This window comes from Octopus bimaculoides, chromosome 3 (assembly GCF_046866305.1).
Source record: "Octopus bimaculoides isolate indiv1 chromosome 3, ASM4686630v1, whole genome shotgun sequence".
Taxonomy (NCBI): domain Eukaryota; kingdom Metazoa; phylum Mollusca; class Cephalopoda; order Octopoda; family Octopodidae; genus Octopus; species Octopus bimaculoides.
In genome coordinates, this window is record NC_142930.1 from 30,859,169 (window position 1) to 30,877,274 (window position 18,106).

Sequence of the window (18,106 nt, forward strand, 5' to 3'; positions counted from 1 at the left end):
ATGTGTAAACATTTTACACAAGGAATATAATTTTGAGAACGAAAAACTAAATAGGGAAAGGTACATTAAATATTAGCGATGTTGACAAATATTTCGTTTATGCAACGAAAATATCTTAGTGCATTAACTTTAAGAAAGAAATATAAATAAGATAAATTCACATTTTTTAGTGTTATAGTAAGCCTTATTCCATAGTCCTGTTTAACATGACTTCAAGGATTTTTGGCGGCTTTAGTGGGGTCCAAGTCCACTCTGTTGCATACACACACATACACACACAAATATATACGCATACAAGCGTACCATTCTGAAGCTGGGTTGTTGTTTGTTATTGGCGCAAATTTTGATGTGTTCGCTGAATGCTGTTTTTCTGTATTTCCGAATTTTGATCTGAGATCTATGTAGATCATTTTTCAACGTAGTAAATTATAGGCATAACTCACATTAAGAATCTCAAATTATGTCATAAAAGCTAATATAAATCAGTCAACTAAGTACGTCGACAGTTTTGGTATATACATTTGTGTGTGTGCGTGCGTGCGTGTGTGTGTGTGTGTGTGTGTGTGTTTGTGTGTGTGTGTGTGTGTGTGTGTGTACATAAGTAGAAATAGGCGTGTTCGTGTGTGTGAGTGATACTGGGTGCATTTTATCGTGGTACCAACATTACGGATGTTGAATGTCCTCAGCAGCGTTAAAGGATTCTCCAATGTTTACGGTTTTCTTTTTTTTTAGCTGACCCTTTATAGAGTGTAAAAGGTGTGTTTTATCATAACACCAGTATTAGTGAGGTTGTCTTATAAGCATCAAAACTAAAAAAGAGTGTGAGGCACATGGCTCAGTGGTTAGGGTGTTGTACTCACGATCGCAAGATCGTGGTTTCAATTCTTAGACCGGGTGGTGGGTTGTGTTCTTGAGCAAAACACTTCATCATGCATTTAAAGACCAAAGACTTTAAATTCCATTTGTATGTATGTTTGTATGATGTATGTATGCATGCAAGCATGTATCTCTGTTTCTTTCTCTCTCTCTCTCTCTCTCTCTCTCTTCTGAACCATATTCATATTGACTCCTCTTCTATCTTTTCTCTTGTCAAAGACAATATTTCTCCAGCGTTCGCCACTTTACCTCGTCTGACCTAACGGCCCATCGTGTTTGTCTTCGTTTGGTTTGTCGTACGTCTCCACTGTCCTGTTTTTGTTACCAACTCTGACCCGCTGCCAATCCCAAATTTTATTTTTGGCTCGCGGGAGCAACTACCCTTCGAAGTCTCATATTGTCGTTCAATGCTTGAAGTGAGTAGATAGACAGCCGACAACTGATGAAGAGTTGTTCTTTATGTTACTTGTCTTGTTTTCCATTTGTTTCTCTCGTTGTTTGCATACCCAAATTTGTTTTCGTACTTCACATTATTTTCGTATTTTGTATTGTTTACGTTTTGTGACGTCCTGTACCCATATGTGTGTGTGTGTGTGTGTGTGTGTGTGTGTGTGTGTGTGTGTGTGTGTGTGTGTGTGTGTGTGTGTGTGTGTATGCATATAGTTTTTTTATTTATATTATTATATGATTGAACGCCATGCATCCATTTCCAAGTAAATTTATATATATATATATATATATATATATATATATATATATATATATATATTTGAAGGTTTGGAGGTGATGTACAGAAATTATATAGAAAAAAATTAAGGTACTCAGAAATCTGGATGTTTGTACATTTACAGATTTTTATTAATGTCACATATTAAATGAAGCGCTTTTCACCTAGTCGTGTAGGTTTTTCAAATTGTTTTGAATTTGAAAAACCTACACGACTAGGTGAAAAGCGCTTCATTTAATATGTGACATTAATAAAAATCTGTAAATGTACAAACATCCAGATTTCTGAGTACCTTAATTTTTTTCTATATATATATATATATATATATATATATATATATATATATATATATATATATATATATATATATATATGTATGTATGTATGTATGTATGTATGTCCATGTAAATGCGTATATATTTATTACATACAGTATTTTATGACATTTGAGTCAACAATCTGAGCTTCATGCTTCACGAAAGATATCAAGTTTAGCTTACTCCAAGATCCTCCAATCTTCAAGCTATCTTCAATTATACTTCAAGGTGGATGTCGGCAGCATGAGATTTTGTGAGAAAAAGCTGTTACTTGCGAGTAAAGACATTTTTGCTTGACAGGGAAGTTGACTTTGAAGTATTTAAACGTAAGTTGCGCCCCTTGGTCAGTCAGTAATTATTCGGATACTGTTTTGTGTATTTTGAAATTGCTTAAATTCTTATAAGTTGAGCTATCTAGAATGTCTAAGTTGGTTGGTAAGCGATCTGGAAGTGGGTGGTGATGTATATACATTATGTTGGTTTTGTGTATAGTAAAGTAAAAATGGGAGTTTTATTGATTTATAGAAAAATCAGCTACCATGGTGATTTTGCTATGTTGTTAGCCTGATGTAGATGCTATTTTTCAACTGGATAGATAAACTTGTTTTTATGGACACCTCTAGCGAATATCTCTCACAAAATCTCATGCTTCAGGCAGCCATTTTGTGGTACAATTGAAAGCAGCCTGAAGATTAGAGAAGAAAGTTGTGACAGCTTGGACTAATCTTAGCCAGACATTCTTAGAACATGAAATTTAAGTAGTTGACGTAAAGTTGAATTCTTTAACTTACTGAATGTAACATCAAATGAAGTGTGTGTGTGTGTGTGTGTGTGTGCGTGTGCCCGCGCGCGTGAGTGTGGTGTGGTGTGTGCGTGTGTGCGTGCACGCTTAAATCACACAAATAACAAGTGTAAGATTATGAGGCAACTAAATAAATAATACATAGAGTCTGACGATCAAAAACAAGGGACTGAAAAAGTGTAGAAATATAAAGTGAAAAGGCAACAATCAAAGAAGTGTGTAATATGACTAATGAAAGAAACAGAATCTAATATTTCAAGAGATACTATTTATCAAAGGAAAGGACTGAGTGGCAAGAGAAAAACAAAAACTACATGATACCAAATTTAAGATGTCTGTTTACTTCTGGCCAATATTTACTCCAGTTTTGTTAGTATTAAACAAGTAAGAAACAGAACATTCCACATGATAGAATGCTAGTTTAAAATAAAGTAACTTTCCCAGAATATATTCAAATACATTTATTTATTATTCTCATTAAAAACATAAATCAATTATTTCTTCTTCTTTTTCTTCTTTTTGTTTTTACTGTCTTTCTTATCTGATTTGCCAAGTACACTTTCCATCTCTTGTTTAGCTGCCTTCTGTCTCTTCTTACCAAGTGGAGTCTTGGCATACCAATCCTGTTTAGGGACAATAAAAAGAATGTTTGTAGAAAGAGTGTGAGTGAACAAAAATAAAAGCTTTAAGGTGTTAATGAGTTTACATAGTACAGTACTGGGTTAAATTATTAAGTAAAAGATTTTATTGAAATGTCCTCAGACCGATATTTATCCCAACTTCATTTGTAATAAGCATTCCATATTCCACATGTTAGTACATTAGATTAAAATAAAGTAACTTTCCTAGAAGTTTTAGTGTACACTTGCGATGTCTTGCAGACAGGGGAAAGTATAGAAAATAGTCTCCCACCTGAGGATAACCATTAACTTTGCAGATGACTTAAATTTATAAGTCATGTGTTTACACAAGACCAGTGTAGCCATTTTGCTTTACTGATCTGGGGCTTGGTGGGGATTTTTAAACAAAGCAAAAGTATTTATCTTACTAGCAGTACTTGTGGAAGTTCCATGGTAAATACAAGGTTTTTTTTAGATGACTGGAAGGTTATACAGAAAAATGAAAATAAAGGTTTCTTTTGAAATTGTGTATTTTGTATTATTTTTATTTAAAAAAAACTCTCAGTTTTTATGGATAAGGTTGTAGTTACTAAAATAAATTAACATATGAACTACAAGTATATTTTTTTTTAAACTTTATGGAAGTGAATAAGAACTCAGGATGCCAGTACTTCAAACCTTATTCCAAGGTATCCCTGATCAAAGTAAACAACTTGGATTGCTTTAGTTTGCCTAACTGACATTCCACTCTTAATCATAGTTGAGCATTAACTGTAATAACTACTGCACCATCAAAAAAACAAAAAAAGCACTCTGTGCATATTAGCATGAAAAAGAAACCTGAAAATAGTAAAAATAAATCTTAGTTATTTGTAATATAAAATGACGTCCACATATTAGATGGAAACTGATATTCAGAATTACTGAAATCCATGTCCCTATAGATTCAAGTCACTGACCAATATGTAATACACACAAAAATAAAATACGATAAAAATAATAAAACAGCAAAGTTTACCTTAAATACTATCTCTTGTTCTTTATAAACAGGGTCAATAGTTGATAATGGTGTAAGAAGCTCAATGGCCTGCAGGGGTCTTTTGTTCAGTGATTGTTTTCTGTGGTCAGTGAGAACAGAAGTGAGGGCTGAAACAAAGTCTCCTGGTGTGAATCCATCAGTGACTTTGGCAAGGGATGTCAGATCAAATTGTGTTGGTAAAGTGATGCCATGAGCTGGAATCATTTTCTTCCAGATTACTGAAATATAAAGCAGTGATTTTTTCTGTTGGCATAATTTTTTGATCTAAGAACAGGAAATGGATTCTTTAAATTTTATGCATTCCCCAGGGGTCTTTTCATAATAAAGTAAAATTAAAATGGTTTCAAATGGAAAGTAAAATAGAATCATAGACTTTATTTCTAGGTAGAAAGGCAATGTATATATTTTTAAAGAAAGAGATAATGGGATGCTGTGGTGTTCATTTCTTTTCCATTAGCACATAAATGAAGAAAAATGGCTTTCAATTGGGAACCAGGACAGAAGCACAGACATAACTTGCAAGGAACTTGCTGAGAGGAGTATTGATTTGTTTCTACAAAGAAGAATGTTTACAACTGTATAGGATCTGGAGAAAGAAACATTGTGATGGTCATTCATCTCTCAAAGGCATTAGCAACATTCAGCAATTCTCCATCCCATGTGCCTCCTCCCATTCTGTTTAAAGAGTCACTGAAGAGGTCACAGGATGTGTGACGAAAGATTTAAGGCATTAGCAACATTTTTTAATCAAAAATGAACTGCAAACATGGATGGCAAAGAACTTACTGGAAAAATTATTGATTTTAGTTATGGACAGACTATAATTTGCAATAGAAACTGGAATGCTATACTATTTATGCTTTTCCTAAGAAATTAGAAGTGTAAATAATATCAAGATCTTTATATGATTTTGGCTTGCTAGGAGCTCACCTCTAACTCTTCAGTAGTTATCAGCTGATGGTTTACACTAATCTCAATCTTATTGGATGTTTCATAAATTTCAGCAAGTCAACATTTGCCCCCTATAAAGTCAACAGACACTTCTACTAAGTAAAAAGTAACTCATAAAAGGTAAACAACTTCCCTAAGAAAATTAACAGTAATTTCTGAAACATCAATTGTAGCCCCCAGAATGTTGGCAGTCATCTTCAGAAAGTTAAAACTCTTTCCTCATAAGTTAATAGATTTCTTTAGTAAGTAAATAGTAGCTTCTAGAAAGTCAACTATGGCACCAAGAAAGTCAATAGTCACACCTAGGAAGTCAGCAAGGGACTCAACTAAGACAACAGTGTCCCCTTAAGATACAACAGTAGTATCTCCTAAATAAAATCTCTAAGGGGGAAGCACAATCCTGGTTGTATTATTGAGCTTATTTTGAAGTAGTAGTAGTAGTGGTGGTGGTGGTGGTGGTGGTGGTGGAGGTGGTTTTGGTGGCGGCGGCAGCAGAAGCAATAATAGTTGTGATCATGGTCATGGTAAGATTATATAGATGTGTTGGAAGATGAAGACAATGATAATGATACTTAAAAACAGTGAGGATGGCAACAACGACGGTGATGATGATGATGATGATGATGATGATGATGATAAGGACAACAACAATTACATTACTGATGTTGACAATGATGATGAGTTATAGAATAGAATAAAAATAAAGTCATAATACGGAAAGAAGAGGCAGGTTGAACAAGAATGTAAATAAACAAAAGAGAGAAAAATGAGAAAGAAATACAAGACTGAAGAAAGAGAAGGAGAGAGCTGTATTTCCTCCTCACAGTAACGAGATGTGTAATCAGGTCTGGGAATTAATATAATTTTCTGGTAGAGATTGTTCATTGGTTTCATTTCTCCTTCATATGGACTTCGAGATGTTCCAACCAGCAGCAAACGATCTTCAGGTTTTATAGTCTTGAGAAATTTTGGCATCTCTTTTGCCAAACGTTTTGGATTGGTCTACAAAATAAACAGGAAAATCAGCACATTAGTGATGGAAATACCAACCTCGTTCCATTGACATGAAAGAAAATCCCCAATGTTAAATGCCCTACATAAGAGTATTGCTGGTGCACTCTACACATTCATTCAAGTAAACAAGCTCGTGAAGGAGTCTGAACATGGTTACTTGACCTGCTAAAAATAATTAAATCTCCCTAAAATAACACTACAACCATCTTTAAAAAGAAAAGGACATTCATCATCATTACATTAGTTGTCCACAATGGCATGGTTTGGACAGTCTAACCAGAGCTGGTAAGTTGGGGGGCTACACCAGACGCTAGTCTGATTTCACATGGTTTCTATGACTGGGTGTCCTTCTTATTGCCAACCACACGGAAAGTGTAATGGGTGCTTTTACATATCACCGGCACAGGTGCCAGTTGTATGACACCAGTATCTGCCACAACTATGATTTCACTTGGCTTGATGGGTCCTCTACTCAAGCATGGCATATTGCCAAAGGTCTTGGTCATTTGCCATTGCCTCCATGAGGCCAAACACTAGAGAGGCGCTTTTTACGCGTCACTGGTATGAGTGCTAGTTACATGACACTGGCATTGGCCACATTGTAATTTTCGATGCCCCTAAAAATATGAAATGGTGAGGGTTAGAATGCATATGATTATAGGTCTCCTCAATTAGATTTGACCTGGAGCTAAATGATTACTCTTCACAAGAACATTCTTGACAACATAAAAGACAACAGACCTTATCCACAAGATTAGTAAACCTTCCCCAGTTACTTGCTCATTAACAAATTTTATGCTAGCCCTGTCTCTTCTATTGATACTGCAATCATCTTTGCTCACCTTAAATATTTTTATATGTTAAACTTTGCTTCTCTTCCTCACTGAATCAAACCCTTCCCTTCTAGAATCCCATATCCAGTCTTTCCAACTTAGTACTTTTACCAGGACCAAGTTTCTATTCCTGCTCCTATCTTGAAAGAACACTAAAATTCAGACTGTAAAAATAATTAAAAAATCAATCTTAAAAATTAAGCAAAATCTACTGCTAAGAATTTATCATTATGGCAGGAAACACTCCAAACACACATTCCCACTGATTACTCAACTTTTATTCTATTCTTATGTATCCCATGTATTTTCATCTATACTGAGTTTAAATACCTAACTGAATTCTGTTTAAACCTATATTAGCTCGCAAAAAAATTAATTTCTATGCTGGTTTAGTCTAATTGCAATTTTTCAGTTATTCTTCTATCATTTAATCAGAATTTTATGAGCATTATTTTTGTATGCATAAAAACAAAAATGTGCATGAGGATTTGGTTTTATTGCCATGGTTAAGATGAATTTTTAAATACAAGATGGGAGATTGTCCCATTGTATTGTAATAACAACAATGCTACAACAGTGTATGCTTATAAAAAGAAACACAGCCTTCATAACAATCCTTTCAGTTTAAATTTCATAAAGTATTTGATTAATTTGTAAAAAACGAATGTATTCCTAAAACAAAAATAAAAAATAATTTTAAAAAAAGGCATTTAAAAAAACTAAAACAAAAAAAGATTTTATCAGAACCAATCAACTGGACTTTCAGTAAAAGATATTAGAATTCTTGTTGTCAAAGAATCATTAAAAAGGCTACAAAGAAAATCCAATGGGACTTGCAAGCATCTCTTTCATTTAGTTTCATTTAATACAGGGATTTATAATGAAGTCATTGCAAAACTTTTGTATAATGTTAATTAAGCCACAACCACAAACAAGAGAAGCTCTAGGAAAAAAATGGTAATTGAAGAAACAGATGGATTTTTTTTTAAGCCAAACTCTAGTGCTGCTTAAAATTGTCACGTAGAATGTACAATACAAATATAAAAGGTTCTTGATTAAACACTTATTGTGATATTATAATAAACTCCATTTTTATAATTTTGTTTTAGTGAAACTATTTCAGTTGAATGCTTACTTTATTATGTTATAGGACAAATTAAAAACACCAGACATTTTTGCTAAACCCAGAGACATTGCAGCTTGCAAAAAAAATAAATTATAAATATTTCCAGCATTCTTAAGAAAATTTTTTTAGAGTTGATGCTTATACTTAATAGTTTCATGGAACTAAGTAGGTGAGAGACAAATCTGCAATTGGGTAAAAGGTAAATCTATTGTAGATACTGTTCTCAGAGGTTTTAATACCACACATAAGCAAATAAAATTAAGCACCAAAATAATCAAATGGATATGGTATTGAAAACCAGTTCAAATCCAGTGCAATCATTTCATTGTGCATTTAATTTTCTTAACATCAGTATACCTGTCTATTGGTAATATGTGCTAGACTCTTGGAGAATGTTGCCTGAAATAGACTAGCATTCCATCCAAAAGAAAATTTATGTTCTAGTCACTGCACTCAAAAAGCAAAGCTGTTCACACTTTTTTTAAAGACCTACCTCTTAAGGGCCAGCTTAAGAAACAGAAACATCTTTTTATGTGTTATAAAATGTACTGTCAAATTGCACAACAAAACGCCTGCAGTTGATTTGAACTAGTTTCCATTACCGTGTCCAGTAAGCCATATTACTACTAGTGAACAATCACCTAGGAAAAATTTACAGTAAGTATAAAACAGAAGTTGCTGTTGTTATTTTTATTAAATAAGTCTGGCTTGTGATTTTTGTAATGATAATCTCGTGCTCTTAAATCGTATTCTCCTTATCTTAAAAATGGTGTGTTGTTGAAAGAGATTTATCACAAGTGCAAAGACTCAATGATGACTCAATGTGAACAGGATAATATACTAACAGTATCTGATTTGGGTGTTTTTCTCTTGGCCATTTTCTCACAATCTCCAATATAAATGACAGTAGGTTGCAAGGCTCGTCCAACCTGAAATTAGAAATACCATTGAAGCAACAGCAGAAACAGGAATTGGATAGTGCAAAAAGGAAGCAAAAAAAAGATGGAATAGTGAGCTGTCAGAATATGTGATGATGTAGTTTTTTTCTGATTCTAAGTCATAATCAAAACTACACAATAGCACTAAATGTTAAGTTGTGTTCTAGATCTAATTATCAAAAAAAAATATCAAGGAAAATAGTTTTGCAGTTCCATTTAAGTAGATGATTTATGTTCTATACATTGGGTAGATGGCATTCAAGATATAAACAAAAATATTAAAGTCACAATAATGTGTTACATTTGAGGAGCAAGGTTTTATTGTTGTTTAGTCCCAGGTCAACCTTCACTGAGCAGACTTTTCATCAAAAGCATTGAGACCCTGAACCTCCTGAACTATGAACTTCCTTTCTTTTTAGAGATATTTAAGATGTCATTATTATCTAACGTCTCTTTCACTACCCTATTTTTCAAATGATAATGTGTGAGTTGAGGGAATTTTAGGTCAAGTGGTCACATAAAGACTCCCTCATCGTCGTCGTCGTCGTCGTTGTTGTTGTTGTTGTTGTTGTTGTTGTTGTTGTTGTTGTTGTTGTTGTTGTTGTTGTCGTCGTCGTCGTCGTCGTCGTTGTTGTTGTTGTTGTTGTTGTTGTTGTTGTTGTTGTTGTTGTTGTTGTTGTTGTTGTTGTTGTTGTTGTTGTTGTTGTTGTTGCTGCTGCTGCTGTTGCTGTTGTTGCTGCTGCTGTTGTTGGTGTTCAGCTCTATATCAGGCTTAATTAAACAGGTTTACAATCAAAAGCATCGAAGCATGATCATCACTGCTAATCCAAATTACCAACTCTTTTGTAAGATGAAGGCATATAGCTTAGTGGTTAGCATGTTGCATTCACAATTTTACAACCTGTCCTTTCAATTGCTGCAGCAAGTGATGCATTATGTTCTTGAGCAAAATACCTCATCTGACATTGCTCCAGGCCATTCATATGCATAAATCTGCAACAGACGAAATGCATAAACCACTCTAAATGCACAAACCTGCAACAGACTGGCATCCATTCATGGGGAATGTTGTGATCTTGGTCACTTATATGCCAAAGAAACTAAGTAGCTAGCCTTAGAACTCTGAGGATTCATGATAGTAATGTCCAGAGGTTGATGATGATGATGATGATGATGATGACGACTACGACGATGATGACAACAATGACAACAGGTGTGGTTTGAAGGAGGTTTGCTACTATTATTAATGGGTCAATCAACCACATAGAGGCTCTCTTGTATTGTTGTTGGGGGAGGGCACATAGTACTGCTGTTACTGTTTTATTTGTTTGTATTAAAACTCATTGATGGCCGGGTGACATGGATTGCAGTCAGTTTATTGCTTTATTTGTTTGTATTAAAGCTCACTGCTGACCAGGTGACATGAATACCAGCCTGGAAAAATTACATAATATGAAAAGCTCAAAGATATCCTTGTTTCTTTTTTTTTTTTTTTGGAGGTGGGGTATTTTTTTATGACAGGGGTAGGTGCTAAATGGCCAAATAAATAAAACATAACATAAACAAGGAATTATTACCTCACTTCATGTGTTCCATAGGTCTTTATGTAAAGCACTCAATTCTACCTGCCTTCTTATCACCCCTCTATTAGTTTTCCATAATGTCTCAGCAAAACACTAAGGATTTAATTATACTCTTGAAAATTTACTCTCAGGAAAAGTTACACTAGATTCATCTGGTAAATGGCAGCAGAAATCAAAGCTAAATTCAAGATACACTGTTCCTAATGGAGAGATGGGATGTTAACAGATGGAACATCTTTTTGATCAGAACTGACTGGAGATTAAACAACAATAAACATATTCATGGAAACTTGTGGTATATGAAAGGAGTGTTTTGTTAGGAACCAAACAGGATCATTATTCCTTTCATAGGATAATTTATTTCTTTATTTGTGCAGTTGAAGGAAAATACATAGAATATTGAATTTGACTCAATAAAACATTTTCTGAATTCTTTAAAATAATACAACAAATATATTCCTGTATAAATATAGTTTGGGGGAGGATTTTCTTTTCTTTTATGTAAAGGATACTGTTGTAACTCTTTATAATTATCTTGTAGAATTAGATAGATTTTGCTTGTGTGCCTGTGCAAGTGCCAGTGAGAAATGGAGAAAAACTGTTATTTGTGCATCTTGTGAAGTGCATGTGTCTATGTGTCTGCATGTGTCTTTCTAATAGTAAGGAGATACCTTTCCAACCAAGTGCATCAGCATCTTAAGGCCATCTTTGCCAGGATATTTACCAACCAGATTGGCTGCACTCAAGTCAAACAAGTTTGCTCCTGTCTCAGTGCACAATGCATGGAGAAGCATTTTCTTTCCAGTCCCTCTCGGTCCTGCCAGCAGAATTGATTTGATAAGTGGAGCTTTCTCATGCACAGCTTGTGAACCTGAGAGACAAATATTCACACATAATGTTTGCATAAAACTTTTAGTAGGCTGAGAACAGGATGAGGTAATATTTACAAAACCATCCAATGTCATTCATAAAAAGGAGAATTTGGTAAAAAGACTAATTCTAACAAATCAAAGAAATATGAAAATAGGTTAATAGAAGATTTTGTAATAGTCCACCCATATTAGTAGCATTCCATACAGTTTTACAGACCTTTCATTAGTAACTAAATTTCTGTTTGTTTTAATATGAAACTGGAAACATTTTTCTTTGTGGTTATCCAACTCAATAACATATTCAGTTACTAACTTCTCGTTACTTGGTTATGTTGTCTATTTAATATTTTATGTGCGAATGATTTTTTTTTATACAGTGCCATGTTTTACAATCCTGTAAATAATAATAATAATGGTATTTTTTTATATAAGCTTAAAGCTTATGGCTATCACCGTACAATGGCTAAGGAAAATAGCTTAATAAAGGGACATATAAGCCCTCGACAGAAAAAAGAAGGCTTTCCTATCTGTAAAGGTAACACACTTAGTCATATTAACAAAGGGATGTGGGTTCATGTCCCATGCGGATAGGAAAGCCTTCTTTTTTCTGTCGAGGGCTTATATGCCCCCTTATTAGACTATTTTCCTTAGTCATTGCACGGTGATCACTATAAGCTTTAAGCTTATATTTTTTTTAAATACCTTCATATTTTATATTCAACTTTCGAGGTCTATGAAACTAAGTTTCAATGTGAGCACCATGCTGCAATAAATTTATTCTATTCTGATAACTGTACAAAATCCAAACTCCACTTATTACTAATGTCTTTGGCAATATATATACAGAAGGATACGTTTAGCTATGATGTGAGAGTGATACGTTTAGCTATGATTCAATAGTTCATATGATGATACGTTTAGCTATGATTCAATAGTTCATACGCTAAATTAAAGACTCACCATGCTATATCGCCAAGCTGTTTTCAAGGGAAATAACTAGCTTTCAATTTATTATAGCAAAAGTTTACTCCCTTGCCTGTCTTTTTTTTTTTAATTTTTAAACCTTTTTTCGATAATAATTCCATTAATATAACTTTCATTTTTGTTAAGAACCATAGCGAATTTGTTCCAATTATTAGTTAATGTTATAAACTTAGCAATCCTGTACTGTTCGTTGAAATACATTGGCTTTATTATAAACAAATCCGAAAATCGGCGAAAATTTCCTCAGTATTCATAATAATTACATTTGTATAAAATACTTTGATGGGTGTGTGTGTGTGTGTGTGTGTGTGTGTGTGTGTGTGTGTGTGTGTGTGTGTGTGTGTGTGTGTGTGCAACATATGCAAATCTAACCTGTCAAACCATGCAGAACTGCAGTGAAACTCAATAATCATCAGAGAGATCGTGAATGGAAAGTTTGAAATACCATTGACAAGGAAACACAGAGACAGCAATCATCTGTGAAAATGGAACAATTGTCATACATGTATGTGTGTATGTGTGTGTGTGCATCTATCTCTCTCTCTCTTTTGATCGACTGAAAAGTTCATTAATTAAACTGCCTTTATAAAGAAGATCATTAGAAATGGATTCAGAGAAAATTTTAGCCCAGGTTTTCAGATTTGTCCATACTTACGCCAGTGTATTTCAAGTGACTCTACAAGATTGTCCAACTTGTAACACTGTATAATGAAATCACAGTCTACAGATATAACTGGAAGTGAAGTTGTTATTTACATTGTAAAACTTAGAGTAGTATATAATGCAGTGACCTCCTTTATTGTGTGAAAGTGCACAAGCTTCATTGATAACATTGATACCCAGTGCATATTTGCATATTTCATCTGGATAAAAACTATTCCTATTTCTCAACAAGTCCATGCTTGCCAACCATTAATTGTTCTTTACTTATAGTGTAACAAATTGGTCAGACCAACAAATCACAGACTAAATACCAGGCATAATTATGTTCCAAGTTCAAGTTCCGCTGGGAGCAACTTTGCTTTTCAGCACTCTAGGATTAATGAAATAAGTACTAAGTGTGTACTAAAGATCAATACAATTTGCTACATAGTCCACTACTTGCCCTTAATATTTTATATCCTTGATATGATATATTAAGAACTTGTTCTTAATATTTCGTTCATTGGGACTTTGTCACTGATATTCCATCACTTGCAGCGATCATAAGAGAGATCATGAATGGGCTATCACTATCTTTATTTGATTTCATTCTTTCATTAAAAATAATAATCAGTTCAGACAGATGATACCCCTTACTTGTAGTATTTTTTCTTAGTATTCTTACTATGAAAATATATGTTTTCACTCCATGAGTTGAAACTAAATTTAATGGCAGGTTTGGAAACCAAATAACATGTAATATATAATAGAAATATAGTACAATAGAACTCAAAGACTTAGTCTTCAGTAACATAATAGCATTAATCTTTAGCATCTAAACTGGCCATACCCAGCCCAAATATTCTGCCTATTTTATATTCAAACTGGCCATATCTGGTTGAAATGTCTCATCTGTTTTATGTTCAAATTGGCCAGATCCAGCCTTTCATACCAACCCTTCAATGTTATTCTAAAAATAAACAATTACATCATCAAAATTTCAGAGTTATGAGATAATGCATGATTAATTCAAAAGAATGTAAATAAATAAGCATTACATATGACACAGTAATCTGAATGCAAAAGGATTAATAAGCAACAATGCAAAACAACATTGAAACATTGAAACTTTAAAAACAAAGATAATGTAAAAAGAAAGAAATCCACAAATAAAACAAAACTCACCAAGAGGCAAGATTCCAAACAAAGTTATGACTCTTCTTATGTCACAAAGACTAGGCATAGGTTCAATACTAGCATGACGGAGAAGTGTCCCCAGATAACAAAAGTCACCAATAAATTCTTCAAGCTGAACTTTCGGGTGGGGAACAATGATTTGTTGAGTAACCAACTCCTCATACAAGGACTCTATTGTTCTAAATTAAAGAAAACAGTCTCCATTAGATTTTCTTTTCCTTTATTATCATTTTCTTAGATATTTTACTTTTCTTTTCTTTTCTTTTCTTAGAACTTCTAGAAAAAGGGTTTGTAGATGGCATCAGTGCTCGACTGTAGACCATGTGCCTACCATACAAACCATTAATCTTTGTTGGTTCATTCCACCTAGCTGCAAATAAGTAGCATTACTGAGTATGCTCACTGCTCTAAGCTATGGAAACACTATATACACACACACACACACACACACACACAACTCTCTCTCTCTCTCACACACACACACATACATACATACATACATACATACATACATACATACATATATATATATATATATATATATATATATATATATATATATATACATATATATATATATAAAAACACCCTCTTCATGAATGACCATGAGATTGCACCTAGAAAGTTCCCCTCCAAAGCACAAGTCCAGGCAAGGTTGTTTATGGAAGATCAGCAGTCATCCATGTGTACCAGCCTCCCTTCTCCATACCATCAATGTTATTCAAGGGAAAGGGAAAGGCCAATACAGCTTGGCACCAGTGATATCACAACTCATTTCTACAGCTGAGTGAACTGGAACAACATGAAATAAAATGTCTTGCTCAAAAACACAACACAGCCCAGACTGGGAATCAAATTCACTACCTCATAACATATATATATATATATATATATATATATATATATATATATATATATATATTATCATCATTTAGAGTCCTTTGTCCATGCTGGCATGGGTTGGACAGTTTGACCAGGGCTGGTAAGCTGAGGGGCTGTACCAGACACACACACGCACACACACACACATGCGTGCTAAGTGTAACTTGAAGAATGGATTAAAATTTCAAAAGAAATAAAGGAAATATTTCTTCTCACCAATTTCACTCTGTGCTGATTTCTTTTTACAAAACTACCAATCCCAGCTATATCCATTCATCATAAAATTCTTTGTTCTTTTAATGGCATCAACAATGTTTGTGTTGCCAGTTTAATTTATTGTCCTGGACTCTAATTACAGGAATTTCATTTCCAGATTGCCTCCATATTAACAGAGATTTTTAGATTCAGAACAGCATTACCAGGCTTATCAATAAACTCACATAAATCAATGTAGTACACAAGGATTTTAAAGACAACATTGCCAATATGGTTTGCAGTATTCTTACCTGTCTGGGGTCATATCTTTTTCTTTCTTTTTCTTCCCTTTTTTACCACTTCCTTTTTTCTTTTTACCAGACTTTCCTTTCTTTTTGGATTTTTCTCGGTCCACTGCCTACAAGTAACCAAACAGAAACACCATAGGTAACCAGAGATATGAATATGAAACTATGTGCCCATCCTTCTACCAACAAAAAGTTTTGATAGATGTATGTAGACATCAAATTGAATAAACCTGTTGGATATTATTAATCTCTTGTCATTAGACACATGGTTAAATTTGTAGAGAATCAGCTTTATAGTAACATCCTGAACCCTTTCTCTTTTCCTTTCTTTTTAGCACTTACTAGTTTTAAATTCTTCAATTCTTCCCGCATCAGCTCATCAACTTGAACCCTGATCTCAACCTCCACTTCAAGTCGCTTCTCCTCTTTGATTAGTTCAACATCATGTTTCTGCATGAAGTTGTGTTCTTCCTGCCGCTCAGACCAGATTTCTGCAAGGCAATACCAATAACAGTGATTTTGTTTTTCTACTGACAAAAAGTTACAAATTAACAATATGAAGGTAATATAATCAAATCAACCCTTATACTACCATTTTTTTTGTAGAAATACACTGCCATTGCTTCAAATGATTTTTTTTTTTAATAAAGCATTTTGCTAAATAACTTAGGCATTATTAAACCAATGTTGAGAACATGAAATAACAAAAAATTTTATGGAAGATTTTAATTCAAATTACTTTAAAACAAAAATTTTGTATCATAGAATTATAGGCGGGTTCAGGTGGGCTGGTATCAAAAAGGTTAATAAACTTCACTAAATGACTAATACATATTTTATTAACTCTGGAAGGACAATAGACCAAACTAGAATTTAATGCAGCAGTGGCGGCATCATTGTCGTCGTCATAATAATAATAATAACAACTGACAAGTACTGCCCACGTCCTTAGAAAAATCCTATCCATTTAAATGTCTGTGTTGTATTACATAAAAATACTTCACTACCTCCCCTCTCCAAGCTTTCAGTCATACTGTAACATCTCTTATCCTTCACTCACACCAAGACACTGGGTGTGTCTCGGCAAGTGACTGTAACAAACATGCAGATTAAAAGTAAAATGACAATAATAATAATCCTTTCTACTACAGGCACAAGGCCTGGATTTTTGTGGGGAGGGGGACAATCGATCACACTGACCCGAGTACTTGACTGTACTTAATTTATTGACCCCGAAAGGATGAAAGGCAAAGTCAACCTTGGCAGAATTTGAACTGAGAATGTAAAGACAGATAAAAAGCCACTAAGCTAACTGCTTTCACATCATGATGATGATGATGATGATGATGATGATGATGGCTTCATACATTAACACATGACAACTAATGTATGGGTAGAGAATAATCAACTGAGTCAACATCTTTACATGACTGGTACTTATTTTATGAAGGTAAATTTAACTGCACAAGAATATGAATTCATAACGTAGAGGGTCAAATCATAATATTGTAAAGTATTTAATCCAATGTGAGACACACCAGCTGAATGGATAACAGAATCAGTTCAAATTTGCTGCAAGCATTTTTTTATTTGTTCCATTAGGTTTAGAATAAGCACCAAGTTATCTGTGAATCTAACCTGTGATAGACTGAATCCCTGAGCTCTAAACAACAACTGTATCAGTCCATCACCCAGCTGTCCATTACTGTTGTTGGCACTCCATCGCTTACGACATCGAGGGTTCCAGTTGATCCGATCAACTGAACAGCCTGCTCGTGAAATTAACGTGCAAGTGGCTGAGCACTCCACAGACACGTATACCCTTAACGTAGTTCTCGGGGATATTCAGCGTGACACAGTGTGACAAGGCTGACCCTTTGAATTACAGGCACAACGGAAACAGGAAGTAAGAGTGAGAGAAAGTTGTGGTGAAAGAGTACAGCAGGGTTTTCCACCATCCCCTGCCGGAGCCTCGTGGAGCTTTAGGTGTTTTTGCTCAATAAACACTCACAACGCCGGGTCTGGGAATCGAAACCGCAATCCTATGACTGCAAGTTCGCTGCCCTAACCACTGGGCCATTGCACCTCCACTTGTCCATCACTATTTCTACTAATAACATACAAGTATAACCACATTCAGGATTCCAAGGCCTCCTTGAGGCTGACTGTTTAGTTCTAGCTTCATGTTGTTAAGTTAAAT

The 18,106-nt window shown here is 34.3% G+C and overlaps 1 protein-coding gene across 1 annotated transcript in view; it reads right to left on the reverse strand.

Moving 5' to 3' along the window:
* Positions 1-3,168: 3,168 nt before the first annotated feature.
* The window catches only part of LOC106877731 (dynein regulatory complex subunit 11), a 31,339-nt gene continuing 16,401 nt past the window's right edge, over positions 3,169-18,106 (reverse strand). The window contains exons 11-18 of the mRNA XM_089348745.1: positions 16,249-16,397; positions 15,910-16,016; positions 14,510-14,700; positions 11,498-11,697; positions 9,151-9,234; positions 6,157-6,334; positions 4,361-4,599; positions 3,169-3,345 (exon numbers count right to left, since the gene is read on the reverse strand). Of these exons, the coding sequence (XP_089204871.1) occupies positions 3,217-3,345; positions 4,361-4,599; positions 6,157-6,334; positions 9,151-9,234; positions 11,498-11,697; positions 14,510-14,700; positions 15,910-16,016; positions 16,249-16,397 (1,277 nt within the window). The 3' untranslated portion in view covers positions 3,169-3,216. The remainder of the gene's footprint in view (positions 3,346-4,360; positions 4,600-6,156; positions 6,335-9,150; positions 9,235-11,497; positions 11,698-14,509; positions 14,701-15,909; positions 16,017-16,248; positions 16,398-18,106) is intronic.